Source organism: Habropoda laboriosa, unplaced genomic scaffold (genome assembly GCF_001263275.1).
Source record: "Habropoda laboriosa isolate 0110345459 unplaced genomic scaffold, ASM126327v1 scaffold105, whole genome shotgun sequence".
Classification (NCBI taxonomy): domain Eukaryota; kingdom Metazoa; phylum Arthropoda; class Insecta; order Hymenoptera; family Apidae; genus Habropoda; species Habropoda laboriosa.
This window is the reverse complement of record NW_017100206.1, coordinates 401,329-424,656: the sequence shown is the minus strand read 5'-3', so window position 1 is coordinate 424,656 and position 23,328 is coordinate 401,329. Positions and strand designations below refer to the sequence as shown.

General features: G+C 41.9%; 1 protein-coding gene across 4 annotated transcripts in view; it reads left to right on the top strand.

Annotated features, from left to right (window-relative positions):
* The window catches only part of LOC108570594 (glutamate receptor ionotropic, kainate 1-like), a 63,482-nt gene that overhangs the window by 23,542 nt on the left and 16,612 nt on the right, over nt 1-23,328 (top strand). For 2 of the 4 annotated variants that reach the window (XM_017932478.1, XM_017932475.1), the window contains exons 3-4: nt 19,135-19,290; nt 20,861-21,072. In XM_017932478.1, coding sequence (XP_017787967.1) covers nt 19,135-19,290; nt 20,861-21,072 — 368 coding nt within the window. Of the gene's footprint in view, nt 1-19,134; nt 19,291-20,860; nt 21,073-23,328 lie in introns of those variants that run through there. The other 2 variants (XM_017932477.1, XM_017932476.1) reach the window with 2 other exon arrangements.

Genomic DNA, 23,328 nt, shown 5'->3' with positions numbered 1-23,328 from the left:
TTTTTCTCTTTTTTTTTTTTTTTTTTTTTTTTGCTCTCTGCCCCCTTACCTTCGCTCGCGATGCTTTTTCGACTTTCGAGAGAAAGGTGAGTCTAGCTTGAAAACGACTAATGAAAACGCTACCATCGAAGACGATAACGATCGCGCCGTTTACAGAACTCTAAACAGCAAAGAGAAACCTATCCACGCAGTTACTTTCTGACGCGAAGTTAACAAAATAGAACGAACCGAGTGTCCTTCGAAAAAAGAAACAGTTCTTTCGCGATGAAAACCAGCCACTGGAGACTGTTTTGGCGAACGTAATAATAATCGAGATTACGACCGCTTTAAGAGTTTACGTTCGATGCAACTCTGCTCTATTTCCCATCTTTTCGCGCGGATACTGCGACTTTCACGGTCTTAACGTCTCCCTTATTAGACATTTCGCTAATGAGACACCGACTGGGATTACGAGATCGCTTTAATTCTTCTTCATTTCGGTAAAGGGAAATATTTAAACGCGTTTCATCCTTCGTCGAGTAGGTACGTTCCAAAGTTCCGTGACAGTGGTTGTTGTTGTTGTTGTCGGTTTCTCGAAAGAAAAGTCCACTTTGAAAGGAGAGAGAGAGGCTCGTAAAAATTCACAAGGAATTTTCAGGAAACGCGGAGGACACTACGAGCTCGCCTTGCGACCACGGTCGTCTTTTCCCATTCAAAATTCAAGATGGACAGATCGAGCTCGCATTAGATTACGAGGTCACGCGTTGGACCGGCCGATTGCCGTTGAATTTTAACGAAGTTGTAAATAAAGCGGGCGCAGAGCATGATTATCGTAGGAAGCCGAGCGTCCACCGAGCGACTATTCGGTATAATAACTGGCTATGTTTTACAATTTGTGCCATTGTAATGTCGTTTTAATTGATGAAACATTAAATGAGCCCGGTATACTAATGCGGAATTGTATTATCTCGGAGCTTTCCGGCCACGGTACCCAGCCATTATGGCAATAACGTTTGATGCTTTTTCGTTGGCGTCGTTCGTTGCGATCGGAGGCAGAGCGGCGCAACACCATAAAGTGGTCTCGGTTGAAACGTTGTGTATCATTAAAACGTGCCGCGCTATTTTCGTCGTTGTACAAATTGTATGATTAATTGGTCATTTCGGCCGCTAAAGTGTTTCCGAGTGTTGTGCGCTCGTTCCCGGCCAGAAAATTATCGGAACACCAACCTGCGGTGTTTTAATGTTTACTAAATCTTCACCGACTGTTATTTGTGCGCGCTGTTTGTTCGGAAGCTTTTCCACTTTGTGTTTTGATCGTTTCTGAAAACGAACGGAAATTTGATATTTGGCGTACTGGCACCGATATCGTCGCAAAGTATGAAAGAAACACGGAGTACCTTTTTCGTGGCTTACAATGATCACGAGCGAACGAAACGCATTAAAGAAAAACGCCAGAGTAAAGGAAGAGGAAGAAGGAAAAGCACTTGGTCGTCGAATAAAGACGTTTTTACGTTTAATTTGTCCGCGTAGCGGGCCGGATTCGATCTACAAAATGACTACAGGATCCATCGAATTATACAAGCGGCTGCTCTCGGCTACCCTCGTTTCATTTGCGAACAGTACGCGAAGGGTTCCGGTCGATTGCGTGTTATCGATTCGACGATCGAAACTCGGGGTAGGAGCGTGGTTTATTTTGTTTTTCATCGAACCAGCAGCAGGTTCAGGAATCACCGTGAAAGGCGGACTCGAATACCGCTAAGACCTTAAAGTGGCCCTTTCGCAGACGCAACTCCGGTTTAATGCTCCACAACACTTGGAGCTAGTTTCGCTCGGTTGGTCGCTGGAACCCTTTCACTGGTCCTAGCCCATTATCCTGTACTATTAACAGCCTTATGCAAATTTTGTTTGCCACCAACCGACAATATAGACGCGGGGTAGAGGATGGAAGCTCGTCGTCGACTGTGGAGCACTTCGCGAACGTCTTTCGAGTGCCATCGAACCTGCCGCGACGCGACGTCGAAATTTCGCTCGAGGAGTCCGTGTTTTTCTTTGCGCCGATGAAAGCCTCTCCCACCGCGACGAACGATTTCCTCGCTAGGTTGTCGAGAATTTTCGGTACAGCAAGGATAGCTCTTGGTGGAAATTGGAGGAACGTGTGCGACGTGGAAGAAGTAATCGAATTAAAGTACCGAGAGAAAAATGTTGATCTTCGGTTCGACGGGGAGTATTTTAATTCGAAATATCGGTATTTGATATTAAAATCGACCGAGTTAACGCATGTGTATGGGAAAATACAGTGGAAAATTGAACGGAAAGAAATTTGTTTCCAGAAGGCAGAGCGCGGCGATATTTAATAAACTTTTATTAAATGCCTTTTACAAGCAACAAGTGTCGCGCCCGTCTATTATCGTCGATTTATTTGTCCCCTAGTACACGCGAAACAATTCACTTTTGTCTGAATGGATTTCAATAAAATTTATACATGACGTTTCCGTCAATATTTATTGACCCGTGCGCGCAAACGTTGGAAAACTTCCATTAAAACGTGACGAGCTAACAACTAGCGTGCCTGTTTAATATCGAAAAAATACCTGGGCTAGCTTGGTCAAACTTTTCTATGTTACTCTAAATGAAAATGGTCTTTTTTATAAGTAGCTACAATGATAACCACGTTCTCTTCATTTACCAGATATAACCTCGTATTTTTATTCATAAATAATAGCAAGTTGGTATTGCTCACTTTGGCGAAGAAATTGTTACGGGCGAATTCTCCCGATTTATATTTTCAAAAAGAAATTTTATTTTGCCTTTTATTACTGTAACGATATTCTGAACCGTGATCTGAGCACAAACGACTAACGACACTCTGGACCGTTTGTTGCAACCTGGTGAAACCTCGTCCAATGTTCCTGCAATTTGATGAAAGTTTCTAATTAATTCTATCTTCGTTGTAAAATCTAATTTAAATCTCCCGATACTTTCCGTGATCCCTACACTTATAAACGGCAATGTAAGTCCTCTATAGATCCGAGTTTGTTCTCCATGGACGCTGGAAGGAGCTGTAGAACTTCCATTCGTAGGGAACCTGGTTTAGCGAAGTCCAAACACAACCACATACCCGTGGGAAACGGTATCGGCGAGGCTGGACTCGTGAATCCTTATACAGGCTATTCGCTGTATTTATGAACTGGATACGCGCGATTCACAACTCATAGGATCGGGTGTAAATGATCCACGACACATGGACCGGGATGTAAACGATTTATAACTCATAGAGTATAATAGAAACGTTCTCAAATTCCACATACATTATACAAGGTAACTCTGATAACTGGGTCGGAACTGTAACTCTGTTGCTATTGAGGATAGACAAAAATTGTCGAGGAAAATTTTGCATCGTATGACGATCTCTATTATTTGTAATTTTTGCAAAATTTTCTACCTTCGACAGAAACAGAGTTATAGTTTGGTCCAATTTGTAAACTCACCCCGTATAGTGACTATAACTCCGTTGCTATTGAGGATAGACAAAAATTGTCGAGGAAAATTTTGCATCGTATAACGATCTCTATTATTTGTAATTTTTGCAAAATTTTCTACCTTCGATAGAAACAGAGTTATAGTTCGGTCCAATTTGTAAACCGACCCTGTATAGTGGACTCGTGGATCCCTGTATAAACGAGCTGATTGGAAAGGATTTGATACTGAAAATCCTTGCTTCTACAGAACTCGATTCTATCGATATTGCAGTGGTAGAACCTAATATCCAGGACTTTTCGACCAAACTCGGAAAATATCGGATATGTAGGATATTATCCAACAGATGTTAGATCATTATTCTGGCCGTTCGGTAGGTTTTGTGCTTCCTAGCTGGATTACCGTGATTTTAAGCTTGGCTCTATTAATTGTCGAAAACTGTGAAACTCCTATAATCGCCCAGGGACACACTGAAATCAAGTAAACCTCTCTACCTGTCTGGATCTTCCTAACCACGTATCCAAACTTGTCTGTATCAGATCCTATGGGATTAAACTGTCTACGTATCATCGGTATCGAATCACCCTGTATCAAAGTTATTATAGTATCAAGCCCTACGATTATCGTCTTTGTTCTATCCTCTAATAACTTCACTTCTAACCATACAAGAAATTTCAACCGATACTTGTAATTCCTGCACTTGGCTGATTCTTCAACTAATAAAATAACTAAACTACCCTTAATCCCTGTCACTGTATCCCCTTTCGATCCGCTAATCTGTTAAGCCGATAATTTCCATGTATTAAATGGATTACCGTTCCAATAGCTATACCACTGTCCACAAGTGTTTCAACACTTTCACATGGTGACTGGAAATTTAATTATCAGAATCTTTGGAAAATTGAAATTTGTGTCTCTACCGCCAATTTCCAGAGATTCCGATAGGTTTTGAAAAGTGTCAGTTATTCGTTCGAGATAAATACAGAGTTAAAGCGATGCAGTTTAGCAATGCATACAAAATAAATGATTCCCCTTGCAGTTTCTAAAATTCACAAAATCTTCAAGATTCGTCTTCGCTTCTACTCGTTCCAAATCCAGTCCTCAAATTGTTCACGTTGCACCCGTTAATTCGTAGCTCGATCATCGTTCCAACAGACCTAATTCACTTCGAAGATAATATTTCCCCTCTGATCACCGAACCGTCAGGTTAAATCCGCCAGGTTTCAATTCGAGTGATTTTTTGCCTCGTTCCGAAATTATCCGTTTCGTCCTTTGACAGTCTCGAGTTCGTCTCTACTCTGCTCTGCAACGTCGAGACGATGTTCGTCAAACCGTCACGATTGATCCTCTCGTCTGGCGTTAACTCGCCTTAGTTCTCGATTAGATTCCGGCGCGCACGGTGGATATGTCGACTTGGAAACTCGGTAATCTGAGCCCGGATACGGACTTAGCGAAACAGAGGACGAGAGCTCAAAGGGGATGGAAGAAGGAGGCGGCCAGCACGTCGCTTATCCGGACGCGTAATGAACCGGCCACGCCGCTCGTCCGTACTATCATGACAAAGCAACAATTACACAGCACGGATCTAATTAAGCGACCTATTATTCCAGCTGCTTCCGGAGTAAACGCGATCGCGGCTTTAATCACCCTCGCCGGAATGTTTCACGGGAAACGTTCGCCAGGAATTAAAAAAGAACGAACCTAGGACTTCTAGTTCAACTTGCTTAATCCTTCATAAATAGCCGCCCCTTTTTTTCCTGACATTTGAATACGAGTTCTAGGGCCTCGTTGTATAATTGTACAACGAAGGAGCTGTGTTGAATTATTTTTAATTTTTAATCTTTTTTTTTTGTGGAAATTAGTAACGTCAAAACTGTGATTAATTTTGTCTGGAAAGTTATACGTTAATTAATATTAGAAAATTGAAATAATGTAATTAGGAAATGGTAAAATAATTATAATTAGAAAATTGTGGGATTATGTGATTAATTTTTTCTTGAAAATGAATCGCACGAATAGTTTAGGAATAGATAAGGCTACCTTATCGGATTCGAATGGTAGAAATAGTTTGGTACAACTTGAAAATTTGTTGGTTAAATTCACCACTGCCCTCTCAGATAACATTACCAATTTTCATAATTTCCGTTCCCAAACAATTACACAGCAGTTATGAAGTATGCGCGAAGCTGGAAGCACGAGAGGTTACGTGCAGAGCAATAACGTCCGTATTTGGGGCTTTGTTGTTTGCTTGATTTTCCATCTAACAGAAAGTACTATTGGCCAGCGTACGAACGAGTATGCGGTTCAACTAGTGTCCTGTGGAAACTAACTTTCTCGCGATTTCGCCGAGTTAAACTAAGCAAAGCCGGCAACTAGAACCGATTAGAATCTGCTTCACGGCTCGTACGCTTAGACACGAAGTATTTCTTGTCGTTTCCACGCGTCTTTGCACGCCAATCATTGAATATAGATCGTTCCAAATTTTATAATTTTCGTATAAACGTAATTTATATTTTTAACGATAAATTTGGAAATAAAATATCGAAATGTGGTCGCACGTGGATTCGGCAGTCTTTAGATGGATAATCGCTGACTTTGAATAGGGTTTCGAAAAAGAAAGACGACAGTAGAGGTAGATAAAGATAGTAGTGAAGGAAGTAGGTACTGAAAAAGAAAAATTGAGAGAAAACAGAATCCATTCCGAAGGAAGGACAAAAGAACAAGAAACTGAAAATGTCGAAAGAATCCTGGAAATAGAAAGTTTCTGAGGAGAAACAGAAAATTTTCAAGAACACGCTGTGCAAACTGTACAGCAGTTTATCCTGGCGCTTATAATTTGAAAGATTAATTTTTTCAATCCGTATTAACGATAAAAATTAATTTCTCAAATAATGAAGTACTTCTTTATACACCCAATACTGTATTTATAATTCTTTAATATCAGATATTTCGACAAGTTAAGAATATTATCAGGTTAATATAGGAAAGTGTAAGAAGGTCTTTCCACCTCGATAACTTTCAAGATATTAGACGTTCAAGTCTCAAATATTCTCCAAAGTAGATGCAGTTAAGCTTAGCAATTATTAAGCGGCTCGCAGAGGTGTGAACAGTTTTGGAGCGTAGAACGTAGATGACAAGCGCGTTGGTTAGAACAGAATCTAGTTTCGAGTTGATATTTAGCTCCAAAGAAACACGCATAATCTGCATAAATCTCGTCAAATTTTATATCAGATTTCCAATATCAACTCCTACCGTTATTTCCTTAAAATTCATTTTATTTTCGAAAAAAAGAAAAGAAGAAGGCCTCCCTTGACTTTTCATTGGTGTAATAAAATACCAGATTAAAAATTCCACGATGCAAACGTTTCTATAGAAAAGAAAGGAAAAGGAAGACTGAAATTGCCACTTGTGACGTCGCTTAAGGGGGTAGGTTACCTTTGAAATCTTCAAAAATTCGATTTTTGAATAGCTGCATCCTTTCCGCGTATTTTAAGCCCAACCAGACTCTGAAATTCCGAAAATTGACGAAATGCCAGCCAAAAATGTGAGAGCGTGCACATGCGACCGGACGCAGCACAGTGTTTCGACCAATGGGCAAAAATCAGAAATGCAAAGTGTAAAATCTACAAATTTTTTCATTTCAAGATGTTGATAACAAACCATAGTTTATAATATTACCTATAATTTTGACCGGCTTTTCGGCGCGGCGCGTTCCGGCGTCTCGGTGCCGTCGTTCAGATAAAATCTGAAAAACCGTTCCACCGATTTGAATAAAAATTAAAAGAGAGATGCACAAAAGCATTCTCTACGATGTACCGGGAGCGGATTTTAAAAAAAGAAGATAAATATTCTTCATGCAAAAAAACGATAAAATCGTATTTTCCAAAATAAAAACTGCATTCTACTTCCGACACATCATAGAGACTGTCTCCCAGATATATAAAACCCTTTCGTTTTATGTCTCAGATAATTCACCCATGCCAGCCAAAAATGTGAGAGCGTGCACATGCGACCGGACGCAGCACAGTGTTTCGACCAATGGGCAAAAATCAGAAATGCAAAGTGTAAAATCTACAAATTTTTTCATTTCAAGATGTTGATAACAAACCATAGTTTATAATATTACCTATAATTTTGACCGGCTTTTCGGCGCGGCGCGTTCCGGCGTCTCGGTGCCGTCGTTCAGATAAAATCTGAAAAACCGTTCCACCGATTTGAATAAAAATTAAAAGAGAGATGCACAAAAGCATTCTCTACGATGTACCGGGAGCGGATTTTCGGAATAAATCCTAAAAAAAAAAGATAAAAAATATTCTTCATGCAAAAAAACGATAAAATCGTATTTTCCAAAATAAAAACTGCATTCTACTTCCGACACATCATCGTTTTATGTCTCAGATAATTCACCTATCCGGAACAATATTCACCATCAAACGGTGCACCGCGTAGACTCCTTTACGTTTACACTCAAAACTTTCGTATACTTACAGATATTTAGACTTTTCTTCTTTTGTTTTAAACCTCATAGAACAAGGATTAAAAGTAACCAAGAAAGTTCACTCTATCTTTATTTATCACTTCACAACATGCGTTTGAAGAAAGGTCTGTTTTCGGGCTATCAAAGGTAACCTACCCCCTTAAGAAAGCAGCGTCGTTTCATTAAGAACGTAAAAGGAGTGTAAGTCAACGACAGCGGCGGCACCCGGAGGTGTCTCGGTTATTTTCAATTTCTTCGACCATCTCGACGAGCCAGAACGAAAAACGGCCGGTCGTGCGGGAACGTGAGACAATTTTCTTAGAAAAGTTCCGTTTAGCTCGCTCTGTCACCAGGGGGCTGTACGTACAGCTGAGAGAAAGACTGCACCGTAAATGCTGCCTTTAACTCTTTCCGCTCAGGAGGCGATGCAGTTCCAATTTAATGCAGTCGTAAACTCGCCGGGTCGGCAAATTATTAAGCGACACCCGTACATTATTTATCAGAGGCACAAAAGCCTCCTGCTTGCTCCTCTTTGCGTCCGTGCAATTGTTCTCTCCTCACTTGCAGTCTTTAGGACATAAATCGATTCTCGCGGAACATCTGAGAATCTTATCGTTTCGAATATTTTCTCTACGAAGATTAAACTAAAATTTTTGCGAAAAAATTGTCATTTCAATTTCTAAAGAAGTTCCTAATCGTTCTCTAATTGATCGTTTGAGCGTTGACAAATTTCGAGTTTCTTAACTTAACTGGGAAACTAAGGAACGATTTTTATTCCCGTTTGAAAAATTCAATTTTCAGCGATAGTTTCTACTATTTTTGTACTCGATAACGAACAAGTTCTTCCCCTGCTTTTCATTAAAACCGTTGTAAAACACCGCGACACGTGTGAAGTATTATCGTTCTCTCCGGCGAAACTTCGCGTCCACGTGCGGCGAACACTTGTAGCCAATGTGACAGTAGCTTGCTTTTCTTCTCTCGGTAAACTTTTTCCTCCGCTCGATATCAACGAAGCCTTTCCTCTTAATAACTTGTTACTTCCCCTCTATGTACGCAACGTGGTACCAGAAACAATATACAACTTTCAGTCTACACGAATCTGCGTCTTGTCCCAACAACCTGCGCCAAAATAATCAGATCACCGTGATATTTGTCGAAACCAAGTGTACCGTTAAATCCGTCGATCGAAAAGTCACAGGATCTACGTGGAAACACTCGGTGATTTAATCCTAACCTATTTTGCGGCGCTATTAATGTCGAATAATCGTTCGGTGAAATGCGTTTTTGGCCACAAACGAGCCCAGCGTTGGCCACAAATATTTTCACCGTAGATGCAATCGATTTAACGAGGCTCGCGTTCACCGGAGGCTTCGCGTACAACTACTATACGTTCGTATATCGGGACGCAGCCCGTTTCCATAATAGAAACGGCGAATCACGTTCTACATATTGATTATTCGATTTTTTTCGAGACGCCCCTCCCTGCGAATGGAATAATATTGCCACGCGGCGGATGGAAAAACAGATGAAGCTCGTGCGTGTGTGAATGGTGATAGCAAGAGGCAAGCGTATTTGCGCAATGTATCAACGAGAGAGGAGATGTACCAGATGAAATCAGAAGTGATGAAAAAGCGTGTGATTTCGCCTGGTGGTTCCCGATGCCTCGACTCTGTCTATTTATCACACTTCTAGAAACTCCCGCGTTTTTTCTCTCTCTTCTTTTTTTTTTTTATTATTCCGTGCGAATATTCCACTTAATTAACGCGGCGAACGTGACTCGAACGAAAAGCAGCGCGGCAAGAGAGAGGAGGCGTGAAAAATATGTTTGGAATGTTTAATTACCGAACAACATTTTAATGAAGGCCCCTCTACTCCACGGGGACGTCGCGTACAACCTGGTTGGTACAATAGAATCCTAACGATTCTCTCCTACTATCGAGCCGCGGAAGAATCGTACACCCACACCGAATCCAAAAATTCGCAAAGCTGCTCTCCGTTTTTACATACTTTCGTTCTGCTTTCCTACTGTCTTTTTTTTTTTTTTGTATCTTTTCTGTTACTTTGCTCCTTTGTGTCGTACGGTGAATTGCACGGTACAGGGACCGGTTGGATTCCCCCTTGGCTCGAGTGGAAATAAGAAAAATTCGGCTGGTCAGAGTGTTGAATGGCGCAACGAGGTCTGGCCTTCGTGGGACCACGGTTTTTGTTTTGAGCAAGCGGCTAGGTGCAATTGCACTTTTTCTTCGAATAAAACTACGCTGTTTCTCCCTTCTCTGTAGTCTGCAAGTGCGCTTCGTATAAAATAATTCCAACGGAAAGAAGGGGAAGAAAAAGAAAAAGTAGTCTTTCGTATATCACCTTTCCACAGGAAGTACAGAGTACCGTTGCTCGTGGAACAGTTCGTGACCAATTTTCTTCTACGTTTTAAAATACCGAATTCAACTCGGTTCGAATTGCACGGTGAACGTTTATCGAACAGCTGACATTCTTGGAATATCTCTTCGTTGTTGCGAAGAAACGAAGGTGGAAACGAAGGAACGATCCTCGAGGAACCTGTTGAACATGGCGGGTTCTACTCTCGACACGTGCATCAGTCGCCGCCGCTCGATTTCTCAGCCGAATAACGCGTCACGTTCGCGGCAGCATCGATTTTCCATATCGCTCGCCCCGCTGGACCGAACTTTTATCACGCGATAGGGGAGAGATGAAAGTTTCGCCGGGGCAAAAGTGAAGCGAAGACAAAGGGGGCAGATCGATCAGCCGTTCCGTTTTCGATTACGCTGGCGCCTGTAAGCGCCGCGGCGCGCCCTCCAATGGAAAAGTTTCGTGGTGCCGCGCGGCTCGTTTCGCGAACAGACTGCTCTTGCCGTGGAACAAATGAAAACCGTGTCCGACCACGGATATTGTGATTTTTGAGGGAGCTGTTTGAAGAGTTCCACGCGAGAACCCCGGTCAGCTGGAGAAACGAAGCGAAGGAAACTTCTTTGAAAAGTAGAAATTTAATTTTGCTTTTGTTTAATTACCGTTTCTTGTATTTACAACTCTTTCCATTCTTTCAAGTTTTTCTCGAAATTTCTGTATTTTTGTGGCACAAAGAGTGAAAAGTTTTATAAATTTTTAAGTGTTTAGATTTTTCAATTTTGTTGCTGCTTTCGATGTACTCTTTGTCTCATAGAGGCAGTGAAATTTATGAATGAAAAATGTAGTTCGTAAATTGTGGGAGATCAACGTTCGGTTTAAAGGAACGATAAAAAAAATTTAACCTTAATATACCAATTAAAAATGGACGATTTAATCCGTTCGGTGTACACGATCCTCGCAGCGCGCCTCGAACACAGTCCGTAATTCAGTTATTCGACGATCATATCTGGAAATTATGCAAATCATATTTCACGTCGTCAAATATTTACAGGAATCCCTGATTCGCTGGACAATGCGTTAAAGAAATTGAAATTTTAAAGCTGCCACGGTTCACCGTGTATCCGAGCAGATTTATCATTAACGCGTTAAAAATATTCCATTTTAATGCGTTAAAACCGCGCGGGGACGCGTGAGGCCAATCGGATTTTCTATCGTTTCCCCGTGAATTTGATTATCGCGATCATTACACATTGATATCAACCGAGGGGCAAAAAAAAAAAAAAACCAGACGAATTTCCCTGTTTATTATTGCGCGCGACATTTGCCCAACGAAACAGATATATTTCGGACGAATCGAGATATTATCCTTCGCGAACGATCGATCGGTCGTACCAGTTTCAATTATCCGTGGTGAGTTTCTACGAGGTTCGTGGAAATTCTATTACCCGGTCATTACGAAAATATCTTCACGTCCCGTCGAGATATATCGCCGTTTGATCCGATGTCGAAATTAATCGGCGTTCGACGCGATTCACGATTTTAGATCGATCGTAATGGAATTAAGGCGAGCCGTGGAGGAGAGCGGTGGAATAAAAAGGCGGTAGAGAGAGAGAAGAAAAAGAGGAAAGACGAATGATCGATCACGGTGAACGATACGTTCGGTTCGAGTGGGTATCCGAGAGTCGTCGAGCACGCGTAGAACTAAACGCGAATCCGTAAAATATGGATCCTCCTGGTGGAGGTGGTATTTTTCCCCATCGAAATAGACTCCGGCGTGGAAAATTCAATTTACCATGAAACGGCAACCGTCGTAAATCATTCGAAATCATTTTCCAAGGACGTGACGTCGGTCCTTCTTTTTTATCAAAGGAAGCGCAGGACAAACGATAAAAAGATACGAGCACTCTCGGTCTATGATTACGATCGAAAGAGGAAAAAATGAGAGAGCAAGTTTCATGGGGACATTTCGTATTCCCCTTGCCTCGAAATGTTTTATGCACCCGCTGATTACCCGGTGTGAAGTGTCGATATTTTTCGTTTCACGTACTGGCAGTAATTCTGGCGTCGAAACGCGATCACCTTCTAACGCGTCTACTTCGATTTCTACATTTGTAAAGTTCTTTTTTTAAGTTTAATAAAAATTCGGTTAAAGCTAGTATAATTACGCGAACATTTTTCATAAGAGTGACTGAAGTGCACTTTCAGGTATTTCCTTCAAACTTTAAAATTGCCAGGTGGTTTAATTTAATTAGCCTACTGTGCGTTGCTCTATTTTCCAGTTCATCGACGATTAATCAATTCTTAGCTGAAACTACACTTAACCTTTTCAGAGACGCTAATACATATGTGTAGGTTTAATTTTTTCGAAAATTCCAATATCTGTCAAAATATACGTCAATTTGAAAAATTAGCTTATTTTTTTCTAATTTTAGAAACATCGTTTCTGAAGAGGTTCACCACTTTCAAAAAGCCACGATTCGATTAAAACAAAATACATACAAATATTCCCTCTGGAGAATACAAAATATACAAGTGTTCCCCATTACTGGAAGAAATCATTTATCCTCTAAATCTCCCACTCAAACGCGATATACCGTTTCACTCGTTCCAAGGAACCGGCTGCAATGTATCTTATCTCGCGTATACACGATAGGGGTACAATTACAATTCGCCTCGAACATATCTAGTTCCCTCGTGGACCACCGTTGCTGGAGAACAATTTCCCGATGCGGTAAGACGTTCCAGTAAGTTCAGGTTTGTCGTAACTCCGGTAAGTGGCTTCCTCGTTACGTCGTGTCGCGGTCGTGGATGGTTTCGACGAAAATCTGGATTTATACGCCTCTCCTTTCTTCCGTTGTCGGCGTCGGCAACGTTTAGATCAATCCTGGTCGCGTGAAACAACCGGCAACACGTTACAACGAGATACGAGCAGCAGAATCTGCGCACAGAACTCTTCCCATTCATAGTCGTCGGCTCTCGCCATCGCGAATAAACGTTAATTGACTCGTTCTCTCGACGTACGCCGTACTTCTGTGTCGTTGTAACGAATTAACGGCGTGGCAGTTTGCGCTGTATCGTTTCATTTACTTTATGGTAAATTAATATCAAGCTGCGGTGGTAGGTGCCGGTGACGAAGCACGTGTGACGCATTGACGCTGTCGGCGGCCTGGATTCGAGAAGACGTGATGGAAGAGCGACTTTAGCGTGATGCGTTAATACGGGGTTAATTGGAGAATGTGTGGTGAAACGACCAGTTCACGGGAAGAATATACAACGCGTTGTACAGCCCGGATGATACGTTAATGTTGGAATAGAGTAATGAATTTGGCACGATGCGTTAATGTCGAGGCGGCGGAAGAAGAATGGAGCGACGAGTTTAACGCAACGAGCGCGTGCCTTCTGTGTAATAGTTCCGTGCAAAGTTACTCGACCGATTATTCGAATTTTGTGAAAAATCTTTGAATTTTAATGTTGTTTAATCATTTTTACATATTTTTCACGTTCCTCGTGAATTTAGGGGATGATGGTTGTTAAGGATACTTAAGTTGGACCAGGTTTACGATACGGACGCGACTCTCTGCTATTTTTCAGATTAAGGTTTGAACACGCGTTTAATGTTTTCGTTCGTTAATTATTCCTTATTGTCAGGAGGGCTCCAAACCTCTCATAAAAGCGGAGAATTTCGAGTTTTCTTCGTGCATCTCTTCAGGCACGTTCTCGCGAGCGAGCGGTACCGTTACCCTGGGTTTGTCCCATAAGCCCAGGTGACGCGTACCTCACCCAAAACACCCTCTCCTCGAGGGTGAGTGGTTGGCGTTGGGCGGTGACCAAGACCCGAACGTGAGTGGGAGCCTCTCACCCAAAACTCACCCCCGTCAAGGGACCCAAATGCGACCACTGAAGAGGAAATGCGAGGGCTGACCGGGGCAACGCGTCAACGAGACAACCAGAACGCAAAAAAAGGTTAAGAGCAAAAAGTTCAGGCGATCACACAGTCGCTACATTTTCAATCGATTCTCGACGACGTATCAGAATTGAACAATGGTGTTTCTTTTTTTCTATTGGTACAGTGGAAATTTAATTTGTCAACTCTTTCGAGTAGCAAGGCAACGTACGCGTGGCCTTCTATGCTGTTGTTCTATGCAAAGTTACTCTACTGATTATTCGAATTTTGTGAAAAATCTTTGAATTTTACTATTCTTCACGTTCCTCGTGAATTTAGGGGATGATAGTGTTTTTCTTCTATTGATACGGTGGAAGTTTCATTTGTCAACTCTTTCGAGTAGGATGGTACAATTTTTCTTCAATTTTTGCACCCGAAAGAGTTTAACGGACAAACACGACGTTTTCGTTAATTTGTAACGCAGCAATGTACCAAAGCCGAATTTACGAGGCCACGCGTCTCAGAATCGCGAAGTTCGCCTAACAAATTGAGACAAATGGCAAGCACATTTTTGATTCGTCGTGCTTCTCGTAAAACCTGCAATCTCCATAAAAATTAGTCCGCGCTTACGCGAAGTCACGTAGCGCGGGATTTTTAAAAGGTACGAACAGGCGCCCTGTTTTGAATATCAGTATTCATCAGGGGGGGATTTCTATGCATGTTAAGTATACGTGTAAGAAGCATAGTAGTCAACGGGAACGATGCTAGGAAGGCGTAAAATTAGTCGAACGTACTCTCTCCGTCAAGTATTATATTTACAAAATATTTATGTTACAAAAATCGAGTAAAAAAAGCAAAAAGTAAAAACTAAAATTTGCATGCAACGAATCAATAATAAAATCGGGCCATTTTCGTAGCAATTTTTCCCGGGTACAAAAATGTAGTCATTGAATATTTGATATTCTGCATATAGATTTGTGTATTACACCCGAAGCATTTTCCATCGAGCTTTCGACTCGTCTCGTATTTGAAAATCGATGGAATCTCGACTTAAAGACTCTTGATAAAACCATGCTGCTTCCTAGCCTGGCATTCAGGCCTCTTATTGATTGCATGACAATCAGAAGCCATTATTGTCAACGTAATCCCGGCGCATAGGCGTCGAGTCACCGCAGTTGACGGGAGATTATGTGGCAGTGTCTAAGTATCGATATGAAACACGACATGCAGTAGCCTGCCAGTCAGTCAAAGTTTGACCACTGCCCGTGACTGTGTTTGCTGAACGATTGAAATTATCTTCGTGTCCTGTGTCACGATCCTGTTCACCTATTGTATTATGTCATCCCGTAAGTTCGTGCCAAAAATGACAAATTTTTCGACGAAAATCCAAGGAAATTCTATAGCGACGACGTAATAGTCTTACCTAAAAAAAAATAGGACGAGCTTGCAGAATCAGAAGGCGCTTACGCTTTTTTTCTTTTTACCAAATTTAAAGGTTCTTTGGAAATTATCGATGTAAATTATAAAATTCGACAAAAACTTACGGAACGACTTACTAAGTATAACTTACGAACTCGCGGGAGCTCGAACGTTACACGGGAAGAACGGTTACGGAACGTATGCATAATTAGTAACGGTAAAATATGCATTAAACATCCGGTTGATTATTAACGTTGATAGATTTCGAGCATGCTCGTGGGACGTGAGTTTCGATCGACGCTTGATCGATGTATTGTACACACCGTTAACGTGTTATCGATATTCTTCGCGATTTCGCGCGATTCGCCACGGATTTGCATAAAATTGCGCGAGAAAGCTGGAAAACATTGGCGGATGCTCGCGACACGTCACCGTGGGTATTAACGAATGAAATATGCGGAAAAGTCTATCCTTCGTTAAACGTTTTCCGGGTGAAACATTTTCGGAAAATTGCCAACGCGTGTGCTTGGGTCGCGCGTATTTCATATCGTACCTTTATAATCCGAGCTGCATATTATTAGCGAGTAATTAGAGAAAAGTGTCCGTGTTAATTGTGAGATACGAGAGGAAATAAAGGTGAATTTTTAATTCATCGAACCTGTGTAATTACTTTCGACTAACAACGCGACTATCGGGGACGTGCAGAATTTCAATCGGATCCCCCGATGGCGGAATCGTAACGAAGCAGCGAATGATGGAATAAAGAACGAGCATAATAAATTCGTTTCACTCGGGAATGTTCGGTGAAACGAAATTTATCGACTGGTACACGCAAGCTTTTCCAACGTTTCGATTTGACGTTTGATTGGAAAAATCGGAATGTTTCACGTGTCGCGGCGCGTTTTTCTTCGAATTCTACGCTTTTTTTCCCCTCCCTTTCTATACTCGATCGTGAATGTTTTTCACGCGTTTATGCGCGAGGTTGTTATAGAATCGGTGAAACACGAACGATTGATTTCTCCCCTCGATTGTCCGCCGATGAACACATGACGCGGAGCTCTCGCGTGATCCGGAATTCAATATTACAATCCTGCTTTTAATATAGAACACATCTAACTGAACACCTCGCGAATTGAATCGTAAAAACTACCCCGTGCTTTTTTTTTTTTACCAGGAAATTTCCCGTTGATTCCACTTTCGCCTCGCAGGTCGCGTAATATTTTTAATACGATTTACGCGGCAACGCCCCGGAATTTTACAGCGTTAAAATCATCGTTTCGTGCGATTTGCCAGGATCCAACCTGCGGGACTGTCGAATAATCGCGACTATGTTTCGATGTTTTGTAAGTTAAACGCGTTTGTTGGGATTCCTTTGTTTCATTGCGTTCGGGAAAAAATTTCCTGTGTTCGGTTTGTTGAAACAGAATAAAAACAGGTTTATCGAGTTAAAAATGATAGCGTATCGTGTTTTCTTTTTTTGTAAAATACTAGCTTTTACACCTGACCCTTTAAACACTGTTGTGTGCAGCAGTCAACAATTAACACTCGATAATTTGGTATAAAAGGAAATAATAAAATTTTTATTATATTTATCTACAATCTAACAAAGTTGTTTTTGCGACCCACTTTAGTCGCCTAAAGTGAAAAATGTTTAATCTGTTTAGTGAAATTTATCTATTTGCCAAAAACTTGGTGAAAATTTTTAACAGAACAATGTATAAACCTACAAAATAATTTTCGAAAGGTCTGATGTACATAATATAATAAAAAAAAGTAGCGTCGTAACTATTGAATTTTCCATTTTGCCCTTTTGTAAAGAAAGGTTGCTAATCGCTGAGCAAAACCAACGTGTACATCTCTGTAACACCATTTCACGTTTCACACGAGCTTTTCTTTCGAACTTGCACGAAATTATCGCTGACTTGAACGAAGAAAAATCAAACTCCCTCCATTTAGATTCGATCACAAGTTACAGCCACCTAAAGCGTCCCCAACCCCCGGGGACGTTCTACGCCGACGTCGACGTTTCTAATTAAATTCCGGCAGCGTGAAACGCAGGCTCGTTTCGCGGCGACGCGAACGAATTCCCGTTGAACGAAACACGAGCGAAAGATCGGCTGGCTTCTCGTGAACGTATCGACGGCGACGGCGACGACGAAGACGACGACTTTCGAACTCGCTCGAGCGTGCCACCGAAAGATTGGCCTAGATCGCGAAGGAAGGCAGAAGCTTCGGCGAGATTGGACAATTTCTCGCCGGTGAAATCGCTTTCTTCCGGTGGAAATCCAACGACGTGCGGGCGAACGGCGATAAAAGAAACAGAAGTTTGAATTTATCCGGACGGACCGCTCAAGAGCTTCGACTAATTCGTGTTAAATCGTTCCCTGGCGGTCTCGATCGTTCTGTTTGCTCTTCGATCGCCGTGTCGACTGCCCTTTTTATTATAGGTGTAACGCGACCGATAGAAGTTCAATCTTTCTCAACCGACGATTTTACCAGTGGAAATGAGATAATAATTTCTTTAACGTAACGGTACTTTTTACCGTAGATTTTCTTCTTTTTTTTTTTTATAGAAACTCTGATTGATTTCTGGTATAGTTGTTTGGGGGGAAAAAGTATTTTCGCTGGATTACGATTTCAGAGATCAACGAGAGAATCTGTAATACCGGTAATAATTACAGGATGCAGATCTAGCATCCCTTTCACGAAACAATCAACCTGATTGTTCTTCGATTTGCATTGATCATTCTGACGTGCGTCGACTGCTCTGCCTTTGATTGAATTGTTATCGACGTCCATCGCATCCACTTGGAAACTTCGTAATCGTCGGGTATCGGATACACGGGCGCACGGCTGAAAATCGAATTAGAGGCGTGGCTCGAGTTACAATACCGTGTAATTGCATTTTTTTAATTACCCTTTACATCATCCTATACTCCTTGGTCTACCTCTGGCTACAATTTCATCCCCGCGGAGCAATTATAAAAAAATATCAACTCTCCACCCGGCGGAAAAAGCTACGTTTTCAAATTCGTTTGTATTACAACTGAAATTACAATACAATCCTTCCGCTTGGTTTCTCCTTACAATCTTTACCGGAGAACACTTGTAGGAACGAACACCCTTTGGACACGTAACAAGATTCTCGCTTTATATCCACCGTGAAGCAAAACAGACTACAAACTCGCACCTTAACTTCCCAGAAACCCGGGTGATCGTTAAACGTCAGAACTTACCTCTGAGGCATCTCGTTTCACCGACACCCCATACCTATCCAACGTTCAAGCAGCTAGAAACGTCTAGAAATTTCATCCCTCCGACTCTCCGCTTAATTCTTACGCTTTCGTTTCGAATCCAATTACAAGGGGAACGCGAAAGTTAGCGTTTTACCGTAACAGACGATTCTATCGAACGGTGCCTGTAAACACATGCCCGAGTATTCGCGAAATTATCGTGGAATATTCGCGGAAGAATCGGGAAAAAGTTCCCGATAAGAGAGATGGCCGAATAATACGTCACGTTTTGCCATTGTTGTCAGGCGCAATCTTCCATGCAGGCGACGAGGAGCACATGGCTGCGTTTCTAAAGGCGGTGTACGAGGCGAGATTCGAGCACGTCGCGCCCGCATTCGAGCTTCAGCCCATCGTAAAGCAGGTAGAGGTTAATACCGACAGCTTCAAGACCGCCGCAGCCGGTTTGTATGAGTATTCAATATACATCTATAGATATATACCGTTACGAGTAATTTTCAGTTGAGCGTAGAGAGATGCTCGCGAGGCAAAATCAACACGGCCAAGAAGGATTAAAACTGCTAATGAACCAATTAACGAGAGGACAGAGAGATACGGGGAGTCTTTCTCGATCGTGAGAAACTTGGTCGTGTTCCGTTGAATTTGTAAAGGAAACGCGACACGAGAGTAGTCAATTATCCCACGGGGGCGGGAGATAGAAAGAAAAGAAAGAAGGGAGGATCCGTTTCTGTGATTTCCTCGCGATCGAGAATTACAACGGTGAACTTCTCGAATCCGATAGACGTGGATTTTCGCGTGAAATCGTTGTCGCGGGAGGAACGATTGCTGGCTGACTTCGGATAATAAAGCGTAATTGAACATCTTTGCCTCGCGACGCAACTCCGATATTTAAATGGTTCCTCTGCTTTTCGCGTCCCCTAGGCTTCGAGCAAGATTACTTTCCGCGCGATCGTGCTTCGAGTACCATTGCTTTTTATCGATGATCGAGGGACAGGGAGAACGCTGGTTAACTTTCATCTGAAATTCAGATTGTTTGACACAGTTACGTGAATAGGGGAGTGGTAGAAAAGATTGATTTTTTTTTTGTCTTCTCGGTGGAAGATAAAATTTATCGAAATACCGCGTGTACGGCTCCTGGCGGAAAAATTAGGAGTACTCAGAGTTTTCAACGTCTTTCGTGGTTTGACGATATATGGAAGTTACGAATACTGTCTTTCTGCTTTGTTAGATCAGGTTAGATTAGGTACTATTATTATATTATTATTAACATTCTTATTAGATATTATTATTATCATAACCAAACACCTTTATAATTACAAACCATAACGCCAAGCAACCGCCACGGGTAGGAAGGGAGCAAAGTCGGGAAAAACCTATGAAGCGACGCTCGACTCCAGCAAGGTGCCAAAACTAGTATAAAACCGACGTACCCGCACAAGGTCGACAGATAGTGTAAAATCATACACCTAGAACGACACCCGTTCGAACTAAACATTTAATAAAACAGCATCAAACACATTTCTGGAATTTTACGCCTTTAACCAACCCGAAACGAAGGCGATCTCAACCGTTACGGCCCGTTCCGTAAGATCAGTCTGCCAGACCAGTCGAAATTAAAGAAAATCAAAATTCAAATTCAAAATTAAAGGTATGAATGCAATTGACAATGTCTGGAGAGTACTTAAAGCGCTTGTAAATACATACAAAGGTGGTCTAAAGAAAAATCAAAGCAAAGGGGGGAAACAAATATTATTAATATGCAATTACGTTCGAGCCTTTAAATTTGACTGAAAATACGAAGGACGTAGAAGACCCTAATTTTTCGGGCCACGGGCTGTATATGTGCAATCTCGACTGTGTTCTGTAGTTGCCACAGGTCGAGATTTCGTCGTATAACAGCTTACGTGGCCGTCTTCGTCCCACAGCCAATCTCGAGGACGCTTCGTTTGCGCACTTAGCACGATGCAATTTGCCGAACTGGCAAACTGGGGGTAACAGGCTTTAACGTTGCAGCCTGCGAGCTCATGGACGAGGGTGTGGCGGCAATCTTCGGCCCTTCGAGTCCGTACACTCATGGAATTGTCGCGAGCATCGCAGCGCGTTTCGACGTACCGCACATCGACTACTTCTGGCGGCAGAACGAGGAGGTGCAGGCGAACCAGGAGCCCAAGAACCCGAAACCGATGACCATTAACGTGTTTCCTGACAGCGACACGGTTTCCAAGGTAAGCCAAGATTGGATTGTCCTCTTGAAAGTAAGCTGGAACCTTTAATTATTTGCTTTCCTATGTAGAATCGCGGTTTTAGTCGAGATATTTACCTGAGACTTGTTTGTACAGAGTAAAAATTAGGTGTACAAATGAGCAATTCGCTCTTCGTCGTTTGTTACTGACATGAATTATTTTTTCACGCTAATTTCTCGTCTAATTTCTATTTTCCACTATTTGGAGCCAATATGCATGTACCTGTTTCCATAGCAAATCATTGCTTCGGGGTGGAAAAGTTGCAGATAAAAGCTCTGCCTGCAAATTTCTTCAAGTATAAGTCCATCTTTGATTAAATCCTCCAGTTCCATCGCTCTTTTTCCACAACTATAAAACACCATACCTTTCCACTATCTTCATCGACCAAAAATTGACAGAATTCCCATCGAATCTCCCCCATTTCTCTCTTCACTCTCAAATTAACCAAAGCCTCCAATTTCATCGCTCTGTTCCCGCAATTACGAAACACCATACCCTTCCACAATCCACATCGACCAAAATTCGGCAAAATTCCCACCAAATGGAATCAAGAAAAGAACACGATCTTCGTTTCTCTCATCGCTCCTCTCCGCTCTCAAATCTCGAGCAACCAACTGTAAAGTGGCGTCGCATGAACTTCCGTCACTAATTAAACATCGCGAACGTAACTGCACATTGGCAAATATTTATGCACCGTATCGTCGTGGTGGTGGAATTAATTACACCGAGCTAATTGATCGTCGACGCGCGAACACACCTGTGTATGCCTACACGTGGACGCGACACTTTTACTCGCGGCGCGAAAGTCGAGCACAGGCGCGAAAGAACCCAACGAAGAGGTTGTTGAAGGAGAAAGAAGAAGTAGGAGAGTAGACGTCGGGTAATGCGACGGTGGCTGTGCAATGGCTGGCGTTCCGATGCATTTTAAATTACTCGTTTAACGAGGCAAATCGAGCGGGGCTTGAAGTAGCAGGCGCATTAAACCGGCTAGTCGCGGCTAATGAGCGCGATCAAAGACCGAACTTGGGCTAACGACGCCGGATCAGTTTTTATTCTACTGGCCTTTTTAACGGACGGCCACGGGGGAAACAAACGAAATACGCTGATACGAATCGAACGGTGCCTCGGTTAAGTCTAATTAAAATCGTCGACGAATCGAGCACTGCCGGGTGTAAAGAATTATTCCTCGTTTCCGACCTTTATCGTCGCGATTAAAACTTTCGTTGCGTCCGTGTATGTTCTGTATGTGTGAGGTCCGTAAAATTTTTTATGGTAATTGGAACGACCGATGTGTTTTGGCCATTCGATCCAGAAATATGATTGCGAAAATATGACCGAGGCTTTACGACGAACGTGAATTAAGCAGGAACAAAGGCTAGGGGAAGAAACGGTTATACGAGGATATAAAGGAAATGCGGTTGGTATTGGACGTATAAAGTGTGGAAGGGAGGAAAAACGGGGCAATTAATGCTATCGTCGATCCGTTAAAGGGACTTTCGATGCTCGTTAAAAATGACATTCTGATTAGAATAGTAACACTGGGTTTACGGGACGCGCCATTTTGACGCATTTCGAATTTCACGAGGAACATTGCAGAAACCGTTTACATTTCTTTCCTACCACATATGCTTGTTATAAATTTTATATTAATATATGATATCACATAGTTTCATTTATAAGTTAATAGTGTATATGTTGTTTTTTAAAGAAAATCTGCGCTTTCGTTCACGCGTCAATTTGACACACGTAATCCTATTGTTAAAATGAAGAGCGCCTAAGCTGTATCACTGAAAGAAAAAAGATTTACCAAAAAATTCCAGTGTAATTCAGTTATCCTTACAAGAATGGCTGCACACGTTCCAGCCAGCTATGAATTATTATAATACTCTTTCGGGATGAAACACGTTCAAACGTTATACGTTGTTGTTGTTTTGAATTTACCGGCATCGACTGCTGTTGGTCATTAGCCGGGGACCTACTGTTTACGGTGGGTTCCGAACCACCGACGTTATACGTAATTTGTGCTTGACAATATTTTATTATACGAATTGCAATTGTAAATCAAAATTGCCTCAACGTGTAGTCAATATTATGTCACACGATATTACTGCGGTATTATTATCGTTGTTATTATCAGTATTATCGTTATATACGTACTCGAAACGCCGGAAACAATTAAAACCGCGAATTTGACATTTTTTTCGGGGGAATATCAAACGTGTCATTTCGACCGCGAAA